Here is a 26,215-nt window from a genome sequence, read left to right as displayed (position 1 = left end):
AACATTTGATCCCAAATTTTGCAAGGAGGAAAAATCCTTCAGTAGTAGATAAATAGTAAACATCCTTGCTAAGTGGATGGATGAGTGGATCAATAAAAATTGTTACTTAGGCTAGTGGTGCTTATGCTGGTAATCCCTGCATATAAGAAGCACAAAAGGACAAATGGATTGAGTCTCAGATGAGTTTGCATGGAAGAAACTGAATTACACATGTAATACAGTAGGTGAGATTGGGCTGTCTCCATATGGACTGTACTAGGATTACTTAACTACTAAGAAAGAAGACTTGAGAATAAAAGAAGAGAGATTAACGGGCTAATTTTAGAAAATGCTGATAGCTATCAGTCATCTTATTTCAAAAAGAACACTAGAATCAATAATTTTAAAACAACCCCAATAACAATGGAGAAGATGGTTGCAGGATATAAAAACAACACACTAAGAAAGGATCAAGAAGAGATCAAAACTTTTTTCAGGCCTAATCTTTCTTTTAGAGAAAATGAGAAAGAATATTGATAGCTGCTGGAAAAGATTCCCCCTTTTCCCCAAATCTTCTTTTTTGCTAATCATTCTAAATGTTTTGTTTATGTGATTGTGTAATTTGCCTCCTATTAGTTTTAAACACATAAAATTGCAGGGCTAGCTGAGATAATGGGAAGAGGGGAAGGAAGCAAGGCAGAGGGAAACAGACTATCATTTTGGGTTTCAAAAGATACTAGTAAGATTCCAAGCTTTGCTGATAGCAAGTCCTATTTCTGAGCAATACAAATACTTTCTCTTATAAAATAAAGTGGATCAAATGCTGCACTCTGAAAATGTGTTTCTTTCATTAGTGATTTGTTGGATGTGAGCATGGCCTGTTGGAGTGAAAACTTGTCAATTAGTCAGAAGCATCTTGTCCCAGTTGCCAGTACCCCTTCCTTACCTCCGCATAGGCAGTATGTGATCTATAATAGTAGCAGGGGTCCAAAATAGATTCTTACATTGCATATATAATAAGAAAATGGAAACTTTATCTGCCATCTTTATCTACTTAAGTAATTCTGGGTCAGTTAGAAAACAACCCCCTAAACCTTATTCAGCATTACAATAGCAAGCTAAGAGGGGAAAAGATTTTTAATAATATCACAAACTGTAGCACCAGAGGCTAGGAAATAAAATGGAGCTCATTAAGAGCTCTGCAGGGTATCTGCATGTTATTTGTCCAGCAGTAGGAAGGAGGACAATTGTCCACCCAGCCACCCTGAACAACTGCCTCTGTTTATAATGTAAGTTCACAATGTATCTGCATTAGCTAAATAAAATGTAATATTTGCAATGGTGTGATATATAGATTTTTTTTTTTAAAAAAAGCTAAATAATGCATTCAAGGGTTTTCTATACAGAATAAATACTATAGGAAAAAGAGACATTAACAGCAGTTACTTCATAGTATTTTAAAAAATACCTAAGCCTTATCAAAGATATTTTATAGTGATTGCTATGATGAAGCTACATCACTGAAATATGATAGCAATTGTGCGATTAAAGAAATTGTAGACATCCAAAAGAATAGATGTCAAATGCTAGTAATAATATAGACCCTCACAAAAAACATTTTATCAGACATTTTGTACAATAGCTACCCACTCATTTGAACACATATATAACATGAAAAAAACTCTGTTCTCCTTTTTAGGCATAGGTCAAAGTAAACATGCCCTTAACTGTAAAAAAAAACAGATAGTCTTCAACTTATAGCCCACAATTATAGTTGTAAGTCATGGTGGTCATTAAGTAGGTCACCACATGATCACAACTGGTTTTACAACCATTTTTGCAGTGGTCATTATGTGAATGCCACAGTTGTGAAGCAAATGCTTGGTCACTAAGCAAACTCATTGTACCCAATGGCCATTTTTACTGGAAACCAGAAGTAAATGCCAGTTTCCAGCAAAAAAATAATAGTCATTATCATAAATTCCAGTCACATGACTGCAGAACATTGCAAATAGACGTACAGTGGATATGGAAAAATCTACATATTCCCCTGTTAAAATGTCAGGTTTTTGAGATGTAAAAAAATCAGACCAAGATAAATCAATTCAGAATTTTTCCACCTTTAATATAACATATAAGCTGTACAATTCAAATGAAAAACAAACTGAAATCTTTTGGGGGGGAAAAATAAAAAAAAAACCTAGAATGTCCAAAGAATTCTTCTGAATCATATTCAGTGCACATAATGTTAATAGAATATTCAGTATGACTTGATGAAAATATGCAAGAATCATTACCTAGGCAAACAGAGCTGAAACATTTCTTTACGTCCAAAGAAACGAGGTAACATTTGGAAATGTCTCAAACAGATACCATCTTCAGTCATTGGAGTATAAGGAAGAAGAGATACATCAGAATCAGACTTTCAGGATTCTGTTATTATAGCTGGTTTAAATTAAAGTACTTTTAGCCTTCCTGTGGAGTCCTGGTCTGGTCTATCTAGTGGGGATGAAATAGATAGAACACAAAGAATACTCCTATTAAAGCATACTTTATAACCCTTCAGCTTACTTAAAGAGTTTGAAATAATGGTATGTTTAAAAGGATTTAACAAATTATTTAATCTCTGCTGTACTGAACTCTAGGTGTCAAAATGACTAGAATTGCTTCTTGCTTTTTAAGTATTATAAATTACAGTATTTTGATTAAAAATCTTACTATAGTAGCAAAACAAATATTATAAGGTAGGCTTAGCTTACTGATTCCTTGTTTAGCAACCATTCAAAATTATGATAGTATTTAAAAAAAAGCTTTGTGACCAATCCTTGCTTTTATGATTGTCATGAATCCTGCAGTCACATAAAAATTACTTCAGGGCTGAGACTTCCAGTTTGCATCGTAGCGATGCAGCCGAGGGAATGCTGGGTTCTGCTCTTCACAGCTGATTTTGCCCTGCCAGGGGACCCTAAAAGGGTCCAAAGTCACCCTGGAGAGGTGATGAAGAAGGAGAGGATCCTTGTTGATCACAAAAATATGGCAGTCGATCCATTGATCTGAGGAAAGCCCTCCAAACAGGCAGAGGAAAGACTAGCTGCATTTCTGTGGCTAGACTGAAGCTACTGACAACCAAAGAAAGAAAGCACTAATTAGCAGATTGTAAACAGTGTGCTTGGAATGGGTGAGAATACTGATCCTTTCTCTACTACTTTGATAGTTGATTTTCTGGAAAAGACAAATTCCCAAAAAGCAAGAAAGTCCCCAAATGTGAGAAGGTAGGGGATTTCTGCCCCATCCTTCCAGAGAAACAAAAGTGGCAGCCCAATTCTTTTTGGGGGGACAAAAACAGAGAAGTGCGTAATACTAAAGTGGAAGTAATAGAAAAACATATCTTTGACAAACTCGAGAACTGGAAGAACTGTTAAGATTTTTCTTTTTGAAAGAATATTGGGGTGAAGTTTAAGAAACCTTAAAGTTTAAGAAATAATTTTTTGCTTTAAGTGTTGTAAAATGGATATCTAAGGACATCTAGTGTTTGAACAGGGTACAGCACTAATTGTGTTGTGTCTGGAGTGAACTTGGTGCGAAGCCCAGACATAGATAATTACTTAGCTTCTTTGATGTTCGGTGAAGCTCTTAGGTGAACAGAGAGCAGCTGGCAATGGAGAAAAACATTTTGGGCTATTCTCTGCATGGTGGGAGCTACAACTGTTTTGAAACTTGCTGATCCTCTTGGATTAAAAACATCAACTGAACTTTAACTTTTGACTTTAAGAATTATATATAGAGAAAGAAAAATTTGCCTTTTGGTTACTTTTGCCTGAGGGAGACTTATGGATTGATTGTAGGGTGGTTAGACATTTTGGATTACAAACATCAATTGATTGATAATTTTTGGATTCCTGGACAGAAGAATTGTTACAAAACATTGCTTTTGGTGGTGGATCTATGTTTTGGAACTTATTGGACTATAAAGGCTACATACAAAGATTATAAGAACTATATGAGATGATTTTAAATTTAAACTCAAATTTAATTAGTATATTGTTGTATTGAATATAAGATTGGTCGTGTTAGATAAGGCTAGCACTTGGGGAATATAATAGATTTCACAGAGTACTTGGAGGCTGGGAACAAAAATGAGTGCTCCACACCTAGCTAAAATTGGTAAAAAAAAAACCATCCCCAGCATCTGCCCCTGAAGCCCCCAGCTTGGTATATCAGAGAGAAAAAGCTAACAATTTCCAGAAGGAAATGCAATCTATACTGCAATTAATTCAAGAGGCAATTGTTTCACACAAAGAAGATTCAAGAAGAAACTATAATGAGACTAAAGGCAAAGATAAATGAGCAAGTTTTTAACTTAAACTCACAACTAGAAAACCTTCAGAAAATGACTATAGAGAATGAACAAGGTATTCAGAAAATAGAAGACAAATCAGAGGAAATTGATCCAAAGACGGAGGATATAAAGGAAGAAAATCACAGACTGATGCAGACAAAGAAAAACCTGGAAGACTCAGCGACAATACTGGAAATGGAAAAGGCATCCCATCGCTCAAGATTTCAGAACATACCTGAAGATAAGGAAGAAGACTTTATAGAATGGATTATAGAGCTTTTAGGGGAAATGTTAGAAACTGGGAAACAAGAAATGAAAGGAAAGCTGAAGGAGAAGGAAAATTGGAGTTTTTCAATGAATATAAATGCGTTGAACTCCCCCTCAAAAATATCTTACCTAAATGTTTTTTCCTATTTCAAATAGTACCCATAAAAACAGAAAAAAATGTTTTTGATGATTTAAATACACTGATTTGGAAATTTATCTGGCAAAGGAAGAAATCTAGAGTTAGATTAAAGAAAATAGAGGACTTGACCTACTGGAGGGAGCCCTATACTACCAAATAGGTGTGTGAACACAGCTAAAAGAAATAGATAACCTTTAGACACAAAAAGATCATTTTACTTTGAAGGATATGATTTACAATTAGGATGGTACACTTTTGTATGGTATGGGAAATATAAAAATATCAGGATGGCTTTTAACAAGAGAAGCTTTTGCCCACCTAAAACTTAATGTTGAGAAAATTGTAACCTATAAAGATATTTTGAATACTGAATGGAAATCAAGATTGAAATAAGAGTTGGAAGAACAGGGTATTGATTTAATAAGGTGGCCTCAATTGCAAATACAATTGAGATATGAGTTTGGCTAGAAAAGATGTTATAAACTGGAAATATTTTTATTAGGTATAATATTAGAAAAATGTGATGAGGAAGTATATACTTAATGTTGCATATATTGATAGTAGTAAGAATTGTATTTGCTTAGTGCTGGAAAAATGAAGAAACACTACCTGAAGAAGAGATGATCAAGAAAACACCAGCCTGTATAGAAATGGGCAGATCAATATTGAAGGATAAAGAAAAAGAAGACATAGAATAATTTTAAATATGAGATGTAGCTTATCATTGGCCGGAAAAAAGGGGTAGAGATTAGGAATTTAATATGTATTATTACTCAGACAACACACTGTTTTACTAAGCACTTATGATCTGTAAAAATAGAAAATAAATAAAATATTATAAAAAAGAGTCCTGCAGTCACATGATCATTCACGTGCTTTGCAACCAAAGTGTATTTATGACTATCACAGCATCCTTTCAACAAGGCAGAAGTAAAATTGTAAATCAGTTGCATGACATTTGACAATGAGAGAGAGAGAGAGAGAGAGAGAGAGAGAGAGAGAGAGAGAGAGAGAGAGAGAGAGAGAGTCTGTCATGGAAACAGGTTGGAATAAGTTGCAATGGACTAAGGAGCTGGCAGGAAGTTTTGTTGGGCTGAGAAATGGAATGAGAGAAAATGGTTAATGAGCAGAGTGGGATACAGGCAGTTTGAGACTGCTGAAGATATGCAAGTGATTTGAAAATCACTCAAGTTTATGAGAATCCATGGCGATCAACATTTTGCTAGCTATGGGAGAATGCCAGTTATTTCTTTTCCTATCATAAGGACCTATTGTATTGGGAGTTTAGTTGTAACTACAAACATAATAGCTTAAGCATGCACATTGACTTTAGAAGAAGCACTATTCTGTAAGCAGAGAAATAGTTAATTGCTGAACAGCAGAGCAATAATATTCATAAAACAATTAGGACTTTTATTACCAACCTGTTTATAACATATCCTGGGGTGGAGAACTGTTTATCTGCCTTATCTACAGGCCACTAACAGAGCCATGTAGCTATAATAGTCTTACTGTCAGAGAAACCATATGTTTTTCTAGATTTAAAATATCATATTTTTTTTTTTAAAATGAACATTTTCACAAGAAAGTCTCTGCATGCTGTTTGTTAAGTTTGACCCTCTCACCTACATCCAACATAAAGTAGCTAGTACAATTATGGATTTAAGTTACTGTTGCTCAGGCAAAAAATTGAGTTGAGACTCTGCTAGATTCTTTTAGACCAGAGGTCCCCAATCTTTTGGGCACCAAGGACTGGTTATGTGGAAAGAGGTTTTTTCTCAGACCGGAGAGGGCATGGTTTTGTGCGCTACCTGCATCCTGTAGATGGGGCTTTGCTTCTTTGTGCGGCCTGGTTGCTGGCATGCCGCGGCCCGGTACCAGTCCATGGACTGGGAGTTGGGGACCCCTGTTTTAGACCATAATGTTAAAAGTGAGAAATAATTCACCACTCTTTGTTATTCACTAAAAATAATAAATGGAAGAAAGTTGTTCTATATTGCTATAAGTCAGCTGTATCAAGAGATGTGTTCAAAATCTTCCTGTGAAATTCCTTCTTACATTTAAAACTTCTGGAAAGCATGCAGTGAATGCTCAGAGAAGTGTTTATTTCATGAGATTTACATATGGAATAATTGTGATATATACAAATATAATCTTAATAAAAAATCATAAATATAACTTCATCTTATTTATAATCTAGGTTTATTGTTATATTTCAACCTAAGCTGTGATTCCTACTGTACTGTTAAACAAGCATTGATGGCTCTGCCTTTATTCCTTTTAATGTAATAAAATCATCATGAGATGAGCTTTGGCTGTTCTACTTTTGGTTGATAAATATTATTTGCACATACCCAGTGCAATAAAAATACTTCATTTTTACCTCCTCTGTGGAAAATTCTGAGAACTGGCTAGCACCATGATGTGATAATACTGCATGTCATCACTAGGGAATGCATTAGTAAAATAATATTCACTCATTCAAGTTATCATATAAAGTCTTTATCACATCTTGGCTGAATGTTAAAATTAGGTCCTAAATCCAGGTATACTTATGTAGAGATTAATCTGCAGAAGAACCATATTGGTATCACTCTTAAGAGAAAAATGAAGCAGATAACAGCAAAATTCAGTGTTTTTTTAAATCAAAGATACACATGATATTTGCATTTTATAGCAATATACCTATTTATTTCCTCTGTAAATTGAGGAAATGTATAACTATATAAATTTATAGCTGTATATTTGGCATATTCTTTATTAGATAAGAAAATATAGTGACACCAACTATTCCTATAAAGAAGGGCTATTTTGTTTCCTATGGAATATCTTGTAGGGTTTTTTCCCCCTGTGATCAGTTATTTTAAAATATAAAACATTCTGAACAATAACTTGATTTCTCTTACCATTCTACTTTGTTTACAGAACATCACAGAATTGCATATCTTAATGGAGGTACTTGGCTGCTTGGAAACATCAATCAAGCTGGCTACTTTAGGGTTAACTATGACATTAGAAACTGGAGATTGATAATTGACCAACTAATGAGAAACCATAAAGTAAGCTCATTTCACTTTCTTGTCTGAATACATGAAACACTTCCAGTTTCTTATCATCCTAAGGTCTTTAATTTTTCTCCTCTACCTTTATAGATAATCTCTGTCAGTAATCGTGCAGGTTTGATCGATGATGCATTCAATTTAGCCAGGTATGTTCTTTGGTAGATAATCTAGCTTAATGCATATTCCTACAGCCCTCATATATTTCCCTTTATAGTGTACTTGTGCAGTTTGAAGTTGAAGATACTTTAAAACTCTTCCAATTTTCATCCCATTTCTTCAGGTTTCTGTCTTTTCATGATAGAGTACAAAAAAGATTCTCAACACTGCTTTCTCTATTTCTGCCTAAGAAAAACCTGAGAGTATTTCTGAATGCAGATGCTTGATTAATTTTCTTTAAGATCAGTTTAGTATTTTGAGATTAATAATCTGTTCCCAATTCACTAATGAATTATTTACCTTTCAAAGTCATCCTTGAGCAACATGTCATTTTTAATAATAAAACTCCTTTGAGCTTCAGAATTTTTAATGCTCTGTTGCAGATAAAATGTCTTATTTTACAGTAAAAGATATGCATATATTTTCACCCAGTCTGGAATGGTTTGAATGTACATGCAGATATTGAAACCAATTTTAGATGTGGCAGGTTTTGCATAACAGTAAATGCAAAGTAACAACTGCTAACAATTTATGAAAATAGCTATCATAATGTTAGTGATCAAAGTTTGTATTAACCAGTAAATAAGAACCTAAACTAATTTTAGAAGTGGCAGGTTTTGCATGACAATAATTGCAATGTAACCATTAGTAATACTGTAATTTATGAAAATAGATGTCATAATGTTAGTGATCAAAGTTTGCAGTAACCTGTAAATGTGAACCTGAAACTTCCTACCTGAAGAGAAAATGACATAGGGAAAAAAGGAAAAAAAAAATGGAAATAGCATGAGCAACAAAAAGTAGGAGACAAAAGTTAGGAGAAGCAGTAAGGTTACTGGCCACTATAGAAAGGGAGGGCACATGTATTGTAAGTGGCATTATTATTGCTCATCTTTCTTTGATCTCTACTATCATATTCGTGGCAATAAAGGCCACTCACCTTAGCAATAGAAGAATCTAGTTTGATTAAATAGTTTCTTTCCCTTGGCAACCACCAGTTCTTTCAAGCAAGCCTGCAAGCAGGGCTTACATACTTATTAGATTTTTATCCCACCTTTATTATTTTATAAGTAATTCAAGGTGGTAATGTACATAACACCCCATCCTTTTTTTATTTTCCCCACAACAACAACTCTGTAGATAGATTGGGCTGAGAAAGACAGACTGGGTCCAAAGTAACCCAGTCAGGTTCATGGCTAAGGCAGGACTAGAACTCACAGTATCTTGGTTTCTAGCCTTTATTCCTTAATCACTACACCAAACTGTCCATCTGACTTGAAAGTAATAATGCATTTCAGTGCTTTTTTGCTTCTCATGAATGTTAGTTTTCATGTCCAATAGTTGTTGATTCCTCCCTGAATCTAATGCTTTATATAAAAATGTGTTTGGAATTTCCTGCCAACCAGTTTTATGGGATGACTCATACCTTTAGCAGAAAGGGAAAAATTACTTTTTTGCCCTCCATGCTTAAGAGTTATACAAACATCAATTATATTTTTTTTAATGAAGCACCTAGTTTATTTTGCCAAATTTCATTGAAGAAAATAATTACTGTATTCTGTGGATATTCATTGATTATTAATAAGAAAAAAGATGGTTTCTATACTGGAACTTGGTTATCATGGCCAATCAAACTCTAATTTAGATATATTCTTGAAGGATGTGATTCATGATGGCATTTGACATCTCATGATTATATTCTGTTTCTCATGACCCCGATATACAGTACATGCTTTAGTAAATGTTAATGTGTTATTATTTTATTTCATTTAATTTGTACATTGCTTGGTATGCTATCCAGAAATGTATTGCATGAAATGCTTAAAAATAATAAAAGAGAACAAAGCATGTATTTGTGCTTTAATATATTAAAAACTAAACATAGTGACTATTTTACCCCTTTCGCTTCCAAATCTGTCTTCTTAAGATGCAAAGTGGGGTGGGTCCTTACAGCTGGTAAAGTTAATCAAACCAGAAATTAATATTGCTTTTTAGTACAAATTTCTACTTTTTTTAAAAAAAAATGTTCACTGTCATTACAATGCAACTTGAGCATTAAATGTTATGCTGTCTTTACAGCAGAGGATAAGATATGTAAAGTTTTATTTTATTTTTGTTTTGAAGTGTAGAATATTTATTTTAAAATTCATATACTTTTTCTACACCACAAAGTATGCATTATCTTTTCAATTTGCAACTTAATATTCTCCTAAATGTATGTTATATTAATAAAAAATATACCCTAAGGGATATTTAAAAATTTTACATAGCCTTAATTTAGTAAGCAGTTATTTCATAGGTATTTCTATTAAATGTGAACAAATTGTTTCTCGGTGACTTTCTAATGCAATCAGCAAACATAGAACTCAATTATTCTGCAATTATTGGAAATGGTGTTCTTGGTAACAGTTGATTTTTATATGGCAGATTTGTCAATTTAATACATTTTTAGTTTAATACTGGTAATGTAACTTTTCATAAGGATATAATATTAACTTGCATATTAATACATGAAAATTAAATTGCATCAATATTTCAGTACCCTTTTTGGCAGTTTACATTTTGCTGAATATAAGGGGTAGTTTTTAGATGAGATACTTCATGCATTCCCCTACAAGCAGGTGAATGAAACATTCCTCAGGAAGGATGGTTTGTATATAACAGTCGTTCTCAACCTTTTCTTTACCACGGACTCCCTTTAAATACCTTTTGTGGAAATGGGCCAGGGACTTAACTCAAGATTTAAATCATAACATTTCTTTAAGTCCTCACAGACCCCCTTCATGACACTGCGGTTCCCCCAGGGGTCCACAGACCACAGATTGAGAGCCACTAGTATATAATATAGGTCCTAGATTACTTTCCTAGGATCTCCAGATAGAAGAATCAAATAGCAAATAATGGAAAGATCTCTATCTGAAAGAATCACTGTTAGCATAAATTATACCACAATATATGGATGTAGGTACTTTCATACATATATGTGTATGGTTTTCTCACAATTTTTCTTATTTTCCATTGCTTTCAGTTTTTTTCTTTCACTGATGAAAGATGGCTGTCACCTCATTGGCTAATCAGTTATTTTAGAAAAAAATGGAATCTGTTGCTTATTGGTTGAGATTTTTAAGGCAGAATAGGAGTCCACTGGAGTAGGACAGCCAATACAGTAAATTTAAATAAATTAATACTTCTACAGGCTTCAGTTCAAAATGTATTTTGGAAACTTAGCTCATTGGAAAAGTAGGGTATTGCTCCGCCTGCCAAAGAAGGATTTTAAATAGCATTTTTCAGTTTCACTCATCTTAGTTGGATATGAGATGATTGATAGGAGCTATCCTTAAATCAGAATGATCCTTACCTTAGCTATTTCATCATAGCATTTTGGATAGGTGGCATGTTTGTGGTGGATATACTTACTTGAAGTCACTGCAGTCATATTTCATTGTCACCCAAGATCTTTTTTCTGTGTTTAAGTACAGGGTAGCATTTTCTTTTATGAACAGTAAACTGATTTATTTATTTTTAATAATCACATGTCTTTTTTTCCTTGTTTCTCCTTCAGTTGGCTTTTCCAACTTTCCCATCACATCTATTTTTAATTGTATTAGTGCTTTTAATTAGTCTTTCTTCTTAGTAATTCAATACCTAACATTTGTTCCAAATTTCTTTAAGTGTTTGATAATTATAAATAATGTATTATTTGTTATCTGCCTTCCTGCTTTTGATCTTGTAAGCAGTATCCCAGTTTGTCACTACTGATAGGAATATGTGAATAATGTTTAGTTTATTAAGGAATGTGGACATGATGTTTAGTGTATTTACCGCAAGCTTGAGGTTAGGCATCTTACTCAGCTTATAGTGGCAAAGACTTAGGAGCACAACAATAGTACTTAGGTGCTTATGGTCAGAAGAGTGTATACTGGTGTACACCGCTTAGAGAGTGCTTGCACTTAAAGCGGTATATAAGTCTCATAAATAAATAAATAAATAAATAAATAATGTAAAAATCGAAAGACTGATATCTATGACAGTTTCAGTGGTTTATATATTTATATATTTATAACAATCCAATATCCTAAGTTTTATTTCCATTCTAATGAGGAAATAAAAAGAGCATGGCTGCTTTTTAAATTCTGATCATAAAGAAGATAACTAAAAAGGAGCCTGATCCAATTTTTTGTTAATTTGGGGAAACTTAATCTGTCACTAGTTGAGTTCCAGTGGGGGATAAGCCTTGAGATTGGGTCTTGGGTTTTGTGAGGAGGTGATGTGTATTCCTGAGTGAGAGTTAGGAAGAGGGAATAAGTGGGATGGGCACCACCAATTAGTGGGAAAAGCCAGTTAAGGTGGACTAGTGAGATGGGAATGAAATAAGTGGTTTAGAGGTTCTGATAGTACTAAGAATAATAACTAGATCAGGGGAGGTGGGCTTGCCACTATCTCTGGGCTGCTAATATGATAGTTTATGTGCAAGAACAGATGGGGGGATCCTTAGTTAAGGGAGGTGGGAGACTAGAACTGGGGGAAATGAATTCTATGAAGGGCTTAGGCAGACCAATATATTGAGTTGGGATTTCTTTCACCTTTCTGCCCTTGCCCCCACCTGTGGAACATTTTGAACCTGGAGGTGGGGTTGCCCTCCACTCATCTTTTAGAAGAGCATTAAGATTTGGCCTTGCCAACTAGCATGGGGATTCAGTAGTGGTACACAGCCCAGGGGGCAGTTGGTGGTTTGAAGATGCTCTCTCTTTTTATATATTTCACACAGATTTTTATAGTCTTCTTTTTACTTGTAAGCCACATAAAATAACTTACCTCTTCACACTTGTCTATTGTTCCTGGCAATTTAATCCTATTCTGATTAAAAACAAAAGGTTATATGGGCTTCATGTGCTTATGTTTTTTCCATGCTGAAAAACAGGAGGCAAAGTTCCAGTTTATCAAAATATTACTCCAGAACTTGAAAAAAATCATGATATCATAGTTAAAATTCCTTTCCAGTAGGATAATATTGTAGATAAATTTGTAGATAAATTTTCTGTTTAATTAAACTTTAGAAATATTTGGAATGGACCTGGTATATCATATGAAAAATGCATTATGTTTGTTTTTATATCTATGATATTTTTGAGTTTTGCTTACATTGCTTATTGCTTTTGTCTCTTCTTTATGGCTTTGGGTTTTTCAAGTTTTTAGATTGTACTACAAATGCTTTAAGTATATTATTTATACTGTAAAACTGCCAGGGTCTTTCTTTTAAATTCTAGTAGGGTAGAAATGTGTCAGAGAAATAAAGAGATAGAGAAATAGAAGGATGCTATTAAAAAAAGAGTTTAATTGCTTCAGAACAATTTATCTTCAAGGTTGATGAGGAGGAGGTAGTAGGGTAAGAATCTGTTTTCCTTGCATGCTAGTGATTTCATTTTCGGGATAAAAACATATGAATGGTCACTGCTAGCAGCAACATATTTTAAATTTATTTATTGTATTAAACATTTGTTTATACAATCCATCTTTATTCTTAATTGGTTGCTCCCACCACTCCTCTTCACTTTTTTTTTATTAAAGCACTTGCAAGATTGAATCTGATTCATGAAAATTGGAAAGACTGATCTATGAAGATTGGATGCTTTTGTGAGGGTTCACAGGAAGGGATAGTAAAAAGTTGTAAAAATATTTTACAAATTGAAAAATCAGGATTTTAAAGAACAAATAGTCAATAACACTTACAACAATATTGCTTCACTTTTAATCCCTAGGAATCCAAATTCTTAAATAAAATATTAGGCAATACAATCTACTTGGGCCTTAAATGACCTATGTATTTTGCCTCAAGCTTTGCCTATAGGAAGGCTAGCTCAACAATATTGTCATATATCCTTCTCTACTTTCAAGTTTTAGAAAAGTATATATTGTCCATGTATTTAGTAGTATCTTATCCTCAGATTGGATCTCTGCCCTCAATATAATCCAGTTATTTACTCTGTCACGAACAAATCATTATCACACATGACAACCTAAGAATGCACACTCAGAGAATATATACTCCTCTCTTTTTTTCCAGCAAAAGAAGTTGAAGGGAATATGTTTGCATTGGGAAAGAAAGAAGAAAAAAGGAAGAAAACAACTAGATTGGGATAAGGCAAGGGAAGGAAGGAAGGAAGGAAGGAAGGAAGGAAGGAAGGAAGGAAGGAAGGAAGGAAGGAAGGAAGGAAGGAGGGAGGGAAGGAAGGAAACAGTTTTTCTGAATACAGCTGTTTGAAGACAACAGGATTTTTTTACTGAAATAATCAAATTTTGAAAACTTTGTTACTCCAACCTGTGCTGTTTTCATAGAGATGAACACTTGGATATCTCACCTGCAATCTGTGGAAAGTCAACATATTTTCCATCATTTTGCATACCATACAAATATTCTAAAACAATTATCAGTTTTAAAGACTTATCAGTGAAGGTATAGAAAAACATCTAGACTAAATATATGTATAGTAACTCAAATGTGGAAACTTCTGAATCACATGAAAATCCATAGGCCCGTATCACTGAAAATGTATATCAGCATTCAGCCAGATGTATGGAATGTGTACTTGATGGCATAGACAAGGCTGCACTCCACTTTCTCCCCCAGTGTTTTGTTTCTGCTGTTAGATTTATGAGAAAATAATTCAGAATGGATTAAATTCAGACTGTCCCTGGGCAATTGCACTACTACTTGGTATTTTGTCTGAGGAGGGCAAAATCAATGTTCTGGAAAATATTTGTGAGCTCAGTTTCTGAGTGTATGTAAGCAAAGTATGTAAGTATGTAAGCTGAGAATGCAGCTGCAAAACATATAAATGTCACTTTAAAATTGGATATGCAACTGTAATTGACTCTTTTAAATCTATTATTAAGGATAATCAATTTAATCTTTTAAATCTATCATTAAAAATAATAGTATAAAATATTAAATTATTTTATATTATTAAATAATATATTTAATAATATAAACATTATTTTCTAAGTGACCAGCTTAGATTGATCATTCATCATCATATTATAGTTTTTAAAATTTATTTTCTTTAGTATTTGTTTTAATTGTACAATTGTACAAATTTTAAAAAGTTCCTTTTCTTCTCATACAGATCACCCAAAATCTTCCTGATATTTTTAGTGATGCTACCTAATATATTTTAAATATATTACTCTATTATCTTGAGCAACCCTAACCCTAATCCTAACATAAGGTATTTTAAAGAAGCATCTTTATGATTATTACAGAAAATCATAGAGCAAGATTGAATTTCAAGCAAGTTTTCATACATAATTAGGAAATTGGGGATAATAACTAAACACATACTATTTTCCTTTTCTTTTTTTTTCTTTTTCATTTTTCCAATTTACAAAATGATAAACATTTTTCTTTTTTTAACAGTACTGTGTCATGTATCTCTTACAGTTATTTACATTTATTGCTATACATTTTTATTTCTCTGTTCTAATCAATTATACCACTTATCCCATACCTCATAAAATTCTGTTTCTTCCTTGCCTTTCATTTCTAGCATAAGCTTATACATCTTGGCACATTCTAATATCTTATGGATACTATTTTCCTTTTCTAACATATCATAATAAAGGCAGCAAAGCTATTTTGGAGAATGGACGTTACCAAATTGAAAATGTTAAAAATAATATTAACATTATTATGTAACATGAAAAGTGATCCTAATTTTTCCTTTGCAGAGAGAGGGGGGGGTGTCTATATTTCTAGCATCATCAGGCATTTTGCCCCCAAACAATAATTATAACAATGTCTTTATACAGGGCTGGCTATTTGCCCCAGAATATTCCACTTGAAATTATTAGATACCTGTCAAAGGAAAAGGAATTTCTACCGTGGCATGCTGCTAGCCGAGCTCTTTATCCTCTAGATAAGTTGCTGGATCGCACAGAAAATTACAACATGTTCAATGTAAGTAAAGATAAATATACATCTCTTTCTTTTTATCAATCACTAACATGTTCTCCTCCCTACAAGAACACTATATATCAATCAAGGTGAATTGCAAGTGAGTTCCGGAGTAGGCAATCCCTACCCTCTAGATAATTTGTATCCTCCTATTGTCCTTTGAAATTAGCTGTACTAGCTATGCATGGTAGAAGTTGACATTCACAACTAATTATTGGAATATAAATATATATAAATATAAATACACTATGCTATACACAAAACTTCATGTGCTGTTACATTCTGGATCAGTTGAAACTTCTGAATGTTCTTAAGGAGAACTTTATTTGGAATACATTGCAATAGTCCAAATAGGAAGTAACTAAGGTATAATTATCATGAGCAGAACCTTTTGATTTTGCACACCAACTTTAACTGGGTAAATGCCACAATTTTTAGAGTCAAAGTTAGGAAATCTCCAGATTCAAGGGACCTATAAATCCATAGCCACAGTCTTTCTAGAATTAAGCTAAAAACTATTCTACACACTCTCCCCATCCAAACCAGTGCAATCTCTAGATTTTGGGAAAGAATCTTGATAGTATTATCTGGACAATTCAGGGCAGGGATGTAAATTAAATAACATCAATGTTCTGATGATTTCATGCCAATAAAAGACTTAAGCCAAGTGATTTCATATCAGTGTTAAACAGAACTGGGCAAAAGCACTGAAGTATTCTGTAATGCAAGGTCTAGAGGAGGATCTCTTTCATCAACACTAACTAGAACCAGTCTAAAAAAAAGAGAACAACTGTAAATCTTAGTCCTGTACTCGAATCCCCTAAGGATACTATGATCAGTGGAATCAAAAATGGATGAGAATTGCATCCAAAGCTTGTGTGATCAGTGCCATCTCACTACTATAGCCTGGTCTGAAACCTGACTCAAAAGTGTCTAGATAATCACTTTCCTCCAGAATGTCTAGAGCCAAGGTCTGCTTATGTCTTTTTATCTTCAGTTATGCAGCTATGTAAAGATTATCCATTCTTACGCTATATTAATGTAATACAAAATGTTTTTAAAAAGTTATATTTTGCTTTTAACATGCTGGTTGTAATAACGAAATTGCAGTATGATTTATTGATGAAAAAGCCACATATTATAATGATGTAGAAGGTAAAGAGTCAAAAGTAGAAAATTGTCACATTGTCATTCATTTAAAAATGCCAACAATTTAAAAGGACACTGAAAGGCAGACCTCATTAAATTGTCTAATCCTGATATGCAGTTCATATTATTCAATATTATATCAATTGGGTGAGTCTTTATAGTGATTTTGCCACTCTACCTATACATCTACACCTCTAAAGACAGAGAAACCCATCAATTTCATCACAATATGTGGCCCAAATCTGTCACTTGTAAATATTTAATAATGGACATTACTGAAACATGTACTTCCAAGTCAAGGATAGCCTGCAATAGCAAATATTTAACACATTTAAGCACCAGGAGCTTTTCAAGTATTTTCATATTGAAATTAGAAAACTTGTTCCAACGTTCAGCCCTTTCTAAAGATAGTTATTTCAGAAAGGAATCCAGTTTCTATGAAGGATGCAAGAAATTTGTTCCATTTTCTATTTTCTTTCTGCAGCACTTTGTACCTCCTGAAATCTTGAATGGATTTAACAATCTAACCATGAACATTAATTTTTCTGCAGAAGGTTGTAGTAATAAGAATAATCAAACCAAAAATCCAAATTCCAATATTATATGCAGACCTTGTAAAGAAAAAGATGAAGCCATAGATCACATAATTAGTGAATGAAGCAAAAAAAATATATCTCAAACTGATTATGAACAATGTTATGACAAGAGTAGCCACCATGAGGCATTGGTAGCATTGCAAATACTATAATTTCTGACTTTCCTGAATGTGGTACGAGCACAAAATCAACACGCTAAAAATGATTATAATTTTTAAGGAGACGTTGATGTACAAACCAATCTATATCTAGAATACAGCACTTCATGTATAATACTAATTGAAAAGAATAATTTTTAAATGTGACAATAACCAGGAATTGAGAAAAAACAATTGGAAAAAAATTAAGATCCATAAGATAGCTGTGATACTGGGAATAGAAATTTAAGGTAGTCTTGGTCAGAAAAAGAAACCCACTCAATCACAGCAGTTATAAAATGTGACCTTCATCTTTTTATTAAAAAAAATCAATATGCAGGAAAGGAATTTATGCATAATGTAGACTGATACATTTGTTTGGTTTGAACAGGATACAATATCTGTATTGATTATGAAAATATTTAATGCAGATACTTTTTTGCATTTCAGGAGTACATTTTGAGACAAGTTGTTTCAATGTATCTAAAGCTGGGATGGCCAACGAATAATGTGGAGAAATCTTTGGTTCAAGCTTCCTACCAGCATGAGTAATTCTATTTTTTTTTTATATTGTTGCAAAATAGCCTTAATGAACTGAATTCCCTAAACTTAATTCAACGTGGTAATCAGATTTAACTTTTATATCTTTTGTTTATTTGGCACATGAATTCATTGGAAGGCTTAAATGAATTTTTTAAATTCATATTGTGTATTCCCCATTATGATGTTGCCTCTTTTTTCTAGAATTTCAAAGAGTCATTGTTTCTAATAGTAAATTAATTCTGACTACATTTTATAATAGAACCTTTGATAGATGGAGGTGCTTCATGGCCAGAACTTCTGCTCCATCATTGATTATTGTTGTTTAACAATTGTTGAACAATTGTTATAACATAGTTCATATGAATGTCCTTATTAGTTTTGATAGTGTTTCTCAAACATGGCAACTTTAGATATGTGGGTTTCAACTCCCAGAATTCTTTAACCAATCATGCAGACTGGGGAATTCTGAGAGTTGAAGTATATACATCTTAAAGTTGTCAAGTCTGAGAAACTTTGGTTTAGATCTTCGCAACAGTGGTGTATTTTCCCCTGAGAATCTGAATATATTTATTTTTTTTTTATTTATTTTTTAATTGAAAATTTTTAGATTTTACAAAACAATACAAATCCCTTCCCCGAACCCCCCCAACCCTCCCCTACCCTCCCCCAACCTTCCCAGAGCTGAATACAGGCTTAATTAAAAAATTTTCAAAAAGTCTTAAAACAGATATAAACCATAAACAAGTCTAAATACATTGATTAAACAAGTCATGAAATAGTTAGTAATAATATATATATATATAAACAAAAATACAAGGAAATACAAGAAAATAGAAAAAAAGAAAAAGAAAAGAAGAAAAGAGAAAAAATAAGTCTAAAAAGTCTATAAAGTCTATGAAATATCTTAAATTTTAAATATAAGTTATTGAAAAGCTAAGTGATATTTTTTTATATCCAACTTATATTGTATAAAGTCTATCCATTTTTTCCATACCAAAAAATACTTCTCTTGCGATTGGTCTTTCAAGAAAGCCGAAATCTTTGCCATTTCTGCCAAATAAGAAACTTTAAAAAACCACTCTTGCAAGGTAGGCAAAGATTCCTTCTTCCAACATTGCCCTACTAACAACCTTGCCGCTGTGATTAAATTTAACATCAATATAATCTCTTTAGTATCACAATCAGAAACAATACCTAACAAAAACAATTGTGGGGTAAATTTTACCCTTCTTCTAAAAATTCTTTGGATATTCCACCATATCTTAATCCAAAAAGCTTTTATGTTTTTACATGACCACCAAATATGATAATAAGTAGCATCCAAACATCCACATCTCCAACATTTAGGCTGTAAGTCAGGATACATACGAGACATTTTTTGTGGATCAAGGTGCCATCTATAAAACATTTTATAAAAATTTTCCCTTAAATTTTGGGCTTGTGTAAATTTAACATTCCTCACCCAAATAGTTTCCCAAGTATCTAATAGAACCGGTTCTTCAAAATTTTGTGCCCATTTGACCATGCATTCTTTAACTAATTCTGCTTCTGAATCCAATTCTACTAACACCCCATATATTCTCTTAATATGATCTTGTCTTTGATCTTTTATTTGTTTTAATAAATTCTCATCTTCTCTAAGTAAACCCACATTACAATCTATCTTCCACCTCTCCACTATTTGTCTATAATAAAACCATGAATAAATAATATTTTCTTGTATTAAATCTTCCAAGGATTTTAATTGCCAATTTTTACCATTCCATCTAAGTAGTTGTGCATAAGAAACACTATCCATCTTGACTCCTCTCCTTATCCCTTCTATCGCATGCCCCGGTATAGCCCATAACGGAATTTTAAAATCACTTCTAGAATATTTCCTCCAAACTCGAAGTAAGGAAATCCTTATAATATGAGATTTAAAAACCCTATCAACCTTTTTATTAAAAATTAAATAGGCATGCCATCCAAAAAGTAAATCCCCACCCTCCAAGAGGAGTATTTCTACATTTGTTAAATTAACCCAATCACTTACTGATGTTAAAACCACAGCGTCATAATACAATTTCAAATTCGGTACCTTGAGTCCACCTCTCTCTCGAATATCCTGTATAATTTTAAGTTTTACTCTTGGTTTTTTCCCTGCCCAGATAAATTTGTTAATACCTTTCTGCCATTCATTTAAATTAACCTCATTCTTTAAAATAGGTATCATTTGAAACAAAAAAAGAAACTTTGGCAAAACATTCATTTTGATCGTCGCAATTCTTCCCAAAAGAGATAATTGCAACTTCTCCCAATTTTCCAAATCTCTTCGTATATTGACCCACAGCCTTTCATAATTGTTTTTATACAATTTTGCATTAGAAGCAGATAAAATAACCCCCAAATATTTTACCTTATTAACAACCTCAAAATCTGTCAACTTAACCAAAGTCTGCTTGTCCAAATTAGTCATATTTTTAGACAATATTTTAGTCTTATTGTTATTTATTTTAAAACCCGAAACCTTTCCATACTGATGTATTAATTGTAATAACTCTATTACAGAATGAGTAGGTTGAGATAAGGTAACCACCAAGTCATCTGCAAAAGCCCTTAATTTGTACTCTTTTTTATTAACTTCTATTCCTTTTATTTGCTGTGATTCTCGAATTTTAATCAACAATATTTCCAAAGTTAAAACAAACAGCAATGGTGACAATGGACAACCCTGTCTAGTCCCCTTCTCTATTGCAAACACCTCTGACAAACCCCCATTAACTATAAGTTGTGCCGTTTACTTTTGATAGATAGCACCAAAAGCTTGTAAAAATTTTTCTCCAAAATTCATTTTCTCAATTAATCTTAACATGAATTGCCAATTCAGCTGATCAAAAGCTTTTTCAGCATCTAGAAATATCAATCCTACAGAAACTTGATTGTTTGTATCTAAATATTCTAATAAATTAATAATCTGTCTGACATTATTCTTCATGTACCTTCCGGTTATAAAACCCGTTTGGTCCATATGTATTACATGATGCAAAACCCTCATAAGCCTGTTAGCTAAGATTTTCGAAAAAATCTTATAGTCTACATTTAAGAGAGATATAGGTCTATAATTCTTTGGTAAAGTGAGGTCTTGATCTTCTTTTGGAATCAAAGATATAAAAGCTCTACCCCATGATGGGGGAATCTCTGAACCCTATAGTATATTATTAAAAAGCTCACTTAAAGGTTGAATCATCTCTTGTACCAATGTTTTGTAATAAATAGATGTCAAACCATCCATACCCGGTGCCTTACCTAATTTTAATTCTTTAATTACTGTCTCAATCTCCTCACTGGTAATCAAACCATTAATTTCTTGTTTCTGATCTTCTGTTAATTTAAGAAAGTTGGCTTCATTTAAATAATTATCTATATCTAAAACCTGTACTTTAGTACTCATATATAATTTTTGGTAATAATCTAAAAAGGATTTCTTAATCAACTCCTTCTGATATACCAATTTACCATTATAATTTATTTTATCTATAGTTCTCTGTCTCTGCTTCTTTCTCAATTGATAAGCCAACCATCTCACTGGTTTATTAGCATTACAAAATGTATTTTGTTTCATATACAGTAAATTAGTTGCAGTTTGATCAGCCATCAACATATTAAATTGTGATTTAAGCAATTTTATGGATTCCTTAACCTTCTCATCTGTAGGATTTAAAATCAAAGCTTTTTCTTTTAATTTAATTTCATTTTCCAACTCCTTACGTTTCTGCATCTGCTTCTGTCTATAAACATTGTTCATTTGTATCAAGACCCCACGCATGTAAGCTTTACCTGCATCCCAGACCATTGACATTGAAGTTCCCTTATACGTATTTAAAGCAAAATAATCCTTTAATTGCTCCTTTAACTTTTGAACATTCTTTTCTTGTCTAAATAAATTTTCATTCATCCTCCACGATCTCCTCTCCTCTTTTTCATCAGCCAATTCCATCCAAACTGGACTGTGATCCGTCAATGTCCTGGGAAAATTTTTAACATTCTTTACCCTAAAATATAAATCCGTCGAAATAAAAAAAAAAGTCAATTCTTGAAAAAGATTGATGCCTATTCAAAAAAAAAGTGAAGTCTCTCTCCTCCAAGTTATGTTCACGCCAATAATCTCGCAGCTCCCAGTCTTCTTTCAAATAAAAAAAAAGCTTTAGGTAATTTAGCCTGTTTAAAAGAAATAGAGGATCCTTTTTTATCTCTTTGTGTATCTAACACACCATTCCAGTCTCCCATTAATATAACAGATCTGTAATCCAACAAAGTTAATTTTTGATGTAACAGTCTGTAGAATTGTTCCTGTTGTTCATTTGGTGCATACAGTCCCACTATAAGTACTTTCTTACCATACAAGCTCACTTCAATCAAAACATATCTCCCTTGAGGATCAGATTCTACCAAACAGGCTGATAAGTTTTGCTTAACATAAATAACTACTCCCCCTTTTTTCCCAGGAGCAGAAGATACAAAATAAGATCCCAGACGAGCATTGACTAAATATTTTTGATCTTTAGATATAATATGTGTTTCTTGCAAGCAAATAATATCATTACTATGTTGCTTTAAATAATGAAAGATTTTCTTTCTCTTTTGAGGGGAATTGAGGCCATTAGCATTCCATGTCAGGAGCTTTACCATCTCTCTTAACCAGAAGCCTGGAGAAGACTGCTTGGAGATCTGCCATTGAAGAATGTGCTGCAGAGCTCTTAGGTCTTGCTCCTCCCACAGGCACCGAAGCAACTTCTTGAAGAACTTCTTTAGCTTCTTTCTTCTTTTCCTTACGTCTATGTGCTGCACGAGTCATTCTTTGCTCTTTAATCTCTGCTTGTTGCAGCCACTCCACCTGTGACTTTCCAATATCCATCAATACTACTTCTTCAGACTGCTGTTCCACCTCTTTGCCATCCAAGGCTTTCTGCATCATAGGTGGTGGTGAGCCTGCTCCCAGGACCGACTTGTAAAACTCCTTTGCTTTAGAAACTGTATTAAGTCTATAATGCATCCCCGCATGGCTCCCAACAATTCCCATTGGAATCTCCCATCTAAATGGCATCAATCTTTTTTTAAGATCATTAGCTAAAAAAGCAAACTCTTTTCTCCTTCTTAAAATTTTAGATGGGATCTCCTTTAAAATAATAACATCTTGAGCAGCAATCTGAAATCTCTTGTTATAAAAAGCTTGTATAATTTCATTGCGCAGAGATCTCTTTCCAAAACAAATCACCACATCTCTTGGTAAATTTCTCTGTTGTGCAATCCAGGAATTAACTCTGAATATCTTTTCAACTTCTCTGCGTATTTCCTCTTTCTCTCTATTCAAAATAACAGCAAAGTCATTTACCACAATCTCTCTCAAATCTTGCTGTATGTCTTCTTTCAGACCCCTGATTCTTAAAGCATATTCCATCTCTCTATACTGAGACATAACAATGTCATCTTGTGAAATTTCCATCTTTTTTTCCATGCCTTCAAATTTGTCTTCCAGAATATCCACCTTATCTGCCACCTCTTCCACTCTAGAATCCAACTTCTCCACCACAGAAGCAAGTCCTGTTAAGGCCATAACTATATCTTGCCTCAAGATAGTATTATTCTGCTCTAAAAGCTCCTTCATTTCCCCTCTAATTTGAGTATTATTTTGCTCTAAAAGCTCCTTCATTTCCCCTCTGATTTGAGCTACAGCATTTCCCATTATATCTTTCATGTCTTGTACCGTTACTGCTGGCAAAGGAGGAGAGGGTGGTGGTGTAGCTTTAGGTTGTTGTACCGGTAAAATCACAGGAGAAGAAGCCACCTTAGGTACTGTAGAAGTTACTTGCCTCTTTGAAGCCATTATCAAAAAAAAAATGTTATTTCTTCTTTCCTCCTTCTTTAAAAAAGATAAAAAATAAAAAATCCCTTAAAGGGAAAGAAAAATAACAAAGGAGAGTTTAACAAAAAAAAAAAATCTTCCCAAAACACCAATCCACCATAAGAAAAAATTTAAGGAGAAAAAAAAAACCATCTAATCCATAACGTTCCATTTCACTCCCTTTTTTTCAAAAAAAAAACCTTTCCAATCGCCATTTTACTTTCACTGTCCACACAAGAAAAAAAACAAAGAAAAAAGAGAAAAAGAAAAGAAATAAAAGTCAATCTTTCAAACTAAAGTCCAAATGAAATCCAATAAAAAAATCCTTTATCCAACTCTGTCCGCTTTTTTAAAAATAACTCACCCGGTCCCTTTAAGCGCGGAGGTGGTAGCGGCGTTTTGCTTTGTTCCCAAAGGAACAAAGACAGCTGGGAGGCGGAGGCAGCCCGAACTCTGAGGGAGCTCTCTTTTCACCTCCCAGGGAAAAATTCCTGGGGGTTTCAAGAGGTTCTACCTCTATTCAGGTGATACTCCCCTCCCCCCCTTCACCCGGGAGGGAGGTTTTGAGCCGCGGAACAGCTGGTGCCTGCTGTTCTCCGCGGTTCTCACGCTTTCCCAGTAGGACGGCTACAAAGTAGCCGCCATCACCGTCACTAAGCCACCGGAAGCTCAATCTGAATATATTTATTAACATCAGGTTAATGCTAGTTTTGTTTGTCTTTGGGATACACAGGGAATTCCGCCGTGAAGTGATCATGCTGGCATGCAGCTTTGGTAACAAGCATTGCCACCAGCAGGCTGCAACTCTAATCTCTGACTGGATCTCCAGCAATAGAAACAGGTAAAAAAATGACATCCTACATTACTCCTTTTCCATGTAAAGATTGTTTCATCCAAAATTATTTTTACTATAGAGTGTTGTGCTCATGCATGCATATTAATAATAGTTGGAAGGAAGATATTTTGTGCAAGAAAAATGGTGTGTGTGTGTGTGTGGGGAGAGAGAGAGAGAGAGAGAGAGAGAGAGAGAGAGAGAGAGAGAGAGAGAGAGAGTTGTTGCTGAGAATCTTAACACAAGTGTTAAAGTACCACCTCCCATGGTATTAATGCTGATGTAAAATCAGGGTGCAGGGAGACTTTCCAGCAGCTGCAATGATAGAAGAGAAAAATCTCTTTTATCCACTCCAAAAGCCACAGTAGAATTTTTCCAAAGTGCTCTAAGCTGGCTCAATCACATTCACTTTTAGATTTCCACCATCTCTAGATATTTGTTAAGCCACTTTATAACCTGCAGCATCTTGGTGACCCAAGTAAACCCATGAACTCAGAACACAACCAAAGATTTCTTAGTAGTAAAGCAATCCTTCCAAGGCCTCTACCAATTCTTTTTTTTTTATTAAAAAGGTTTTTATTTTCCATTTATTCATACAAAATACAATTAAATTCCTAACCATTGGTACCGCCTGCCCATTCCCCCCAGGCTGCGTCCACCCTCTCTAATCCTTCCCCACTTCCCTCCTCTTTCTCTCCTCCCCTCCTACTCTCTTTCCCTCCCCTTCTCCTCTAACCATCCTACTTCCTCCCTACTCCTTCCTCCCCTCTCATCCCTCTCACACACATGAACGCAGCATAGGGGAAATGCCCAAGCGTTTACCATGTCTATATTATCATTACCCACCCACTCACCCACCCACTCACCCACCCACCCACCCTCAACCCTCCCCCCCTCACTTCCCAGAGCAGAATACAGGGTTATTATTAAGAAAGTTAACAATAATGAAAAAGAAAAAAGAAAATAAAAGAAAATAAAAGAGAAAAAAAAAACATCATACTTAACCTTTAACTCCCCTTAAATTAAGTCATATAAAAAAATCTCTACAACAGTTACTATAAAATTTACTCATAAAATAAATGAAACTTTATAGTCCCATATTTTTTCTGAATATAATCTATCCATCTTCTCCATACAATAATACATCTTTCTTGTGTATGATCCTTCAAATAAGCAGAAAA

The 26,215-nt window shown here is 33.7% G+C and overlaps 1 protein-coding gene across 1 annotated transcript in view; it reads left to right on the top strand.

Annotated features, from left to right (window-relative positions):
- Positions 1-26,215, top strand: part of TRHDE (thyrotropin releasing hormone degrading enzyme) — a 423,265-nt gene that overhangs the window by 365,992 nt on the left and 31,058 nt on the right. The window contains exons 11-15 of the mRNA XM_039344457.1: positions 7,650-7,783; positions 7,877-7,932; positions 15,749-15,896; positions 18,226-18,323; positions 24,936-25,043. Coding sequence (XP_039200391.1) covers positions 7,650-7,783; positions 7,877-7,932; positions 15,749-15,896; positions 18,226-18,323; positions 24,936-25,043 — 544 coding nt within the window. The remainder of the gene's footprint in view (positions 1-7,649; positions 7,784-7,876; positions 7,933-15,748; positions 15,897-18,225; positions 18,324-24,935; positions 25,044-26,215) is intronic.

This window comes from Crotalus tigris, unplaced genomic scaffold (genome assembly GCF_016545835.1).
Source record: "Crotalus tigris isolate CLP2741 ecotype Arizona unplaced genomic scaffold, ASM1654583v1 scf7180000017916.3911339, whole genome shotgun sequence".
Classification (NCBI taxonomy): domain Eukaryota; kingdom Metazoa; phylum Chordata; class Lepidosauria; order Squamata; family Viperidae; genus Crotalus; species Crotalus tigris.
Note: the sequence above shows the minus strand (reverse complement) of the source record. Positions and strands in the feature narration are given on the sequence as shown.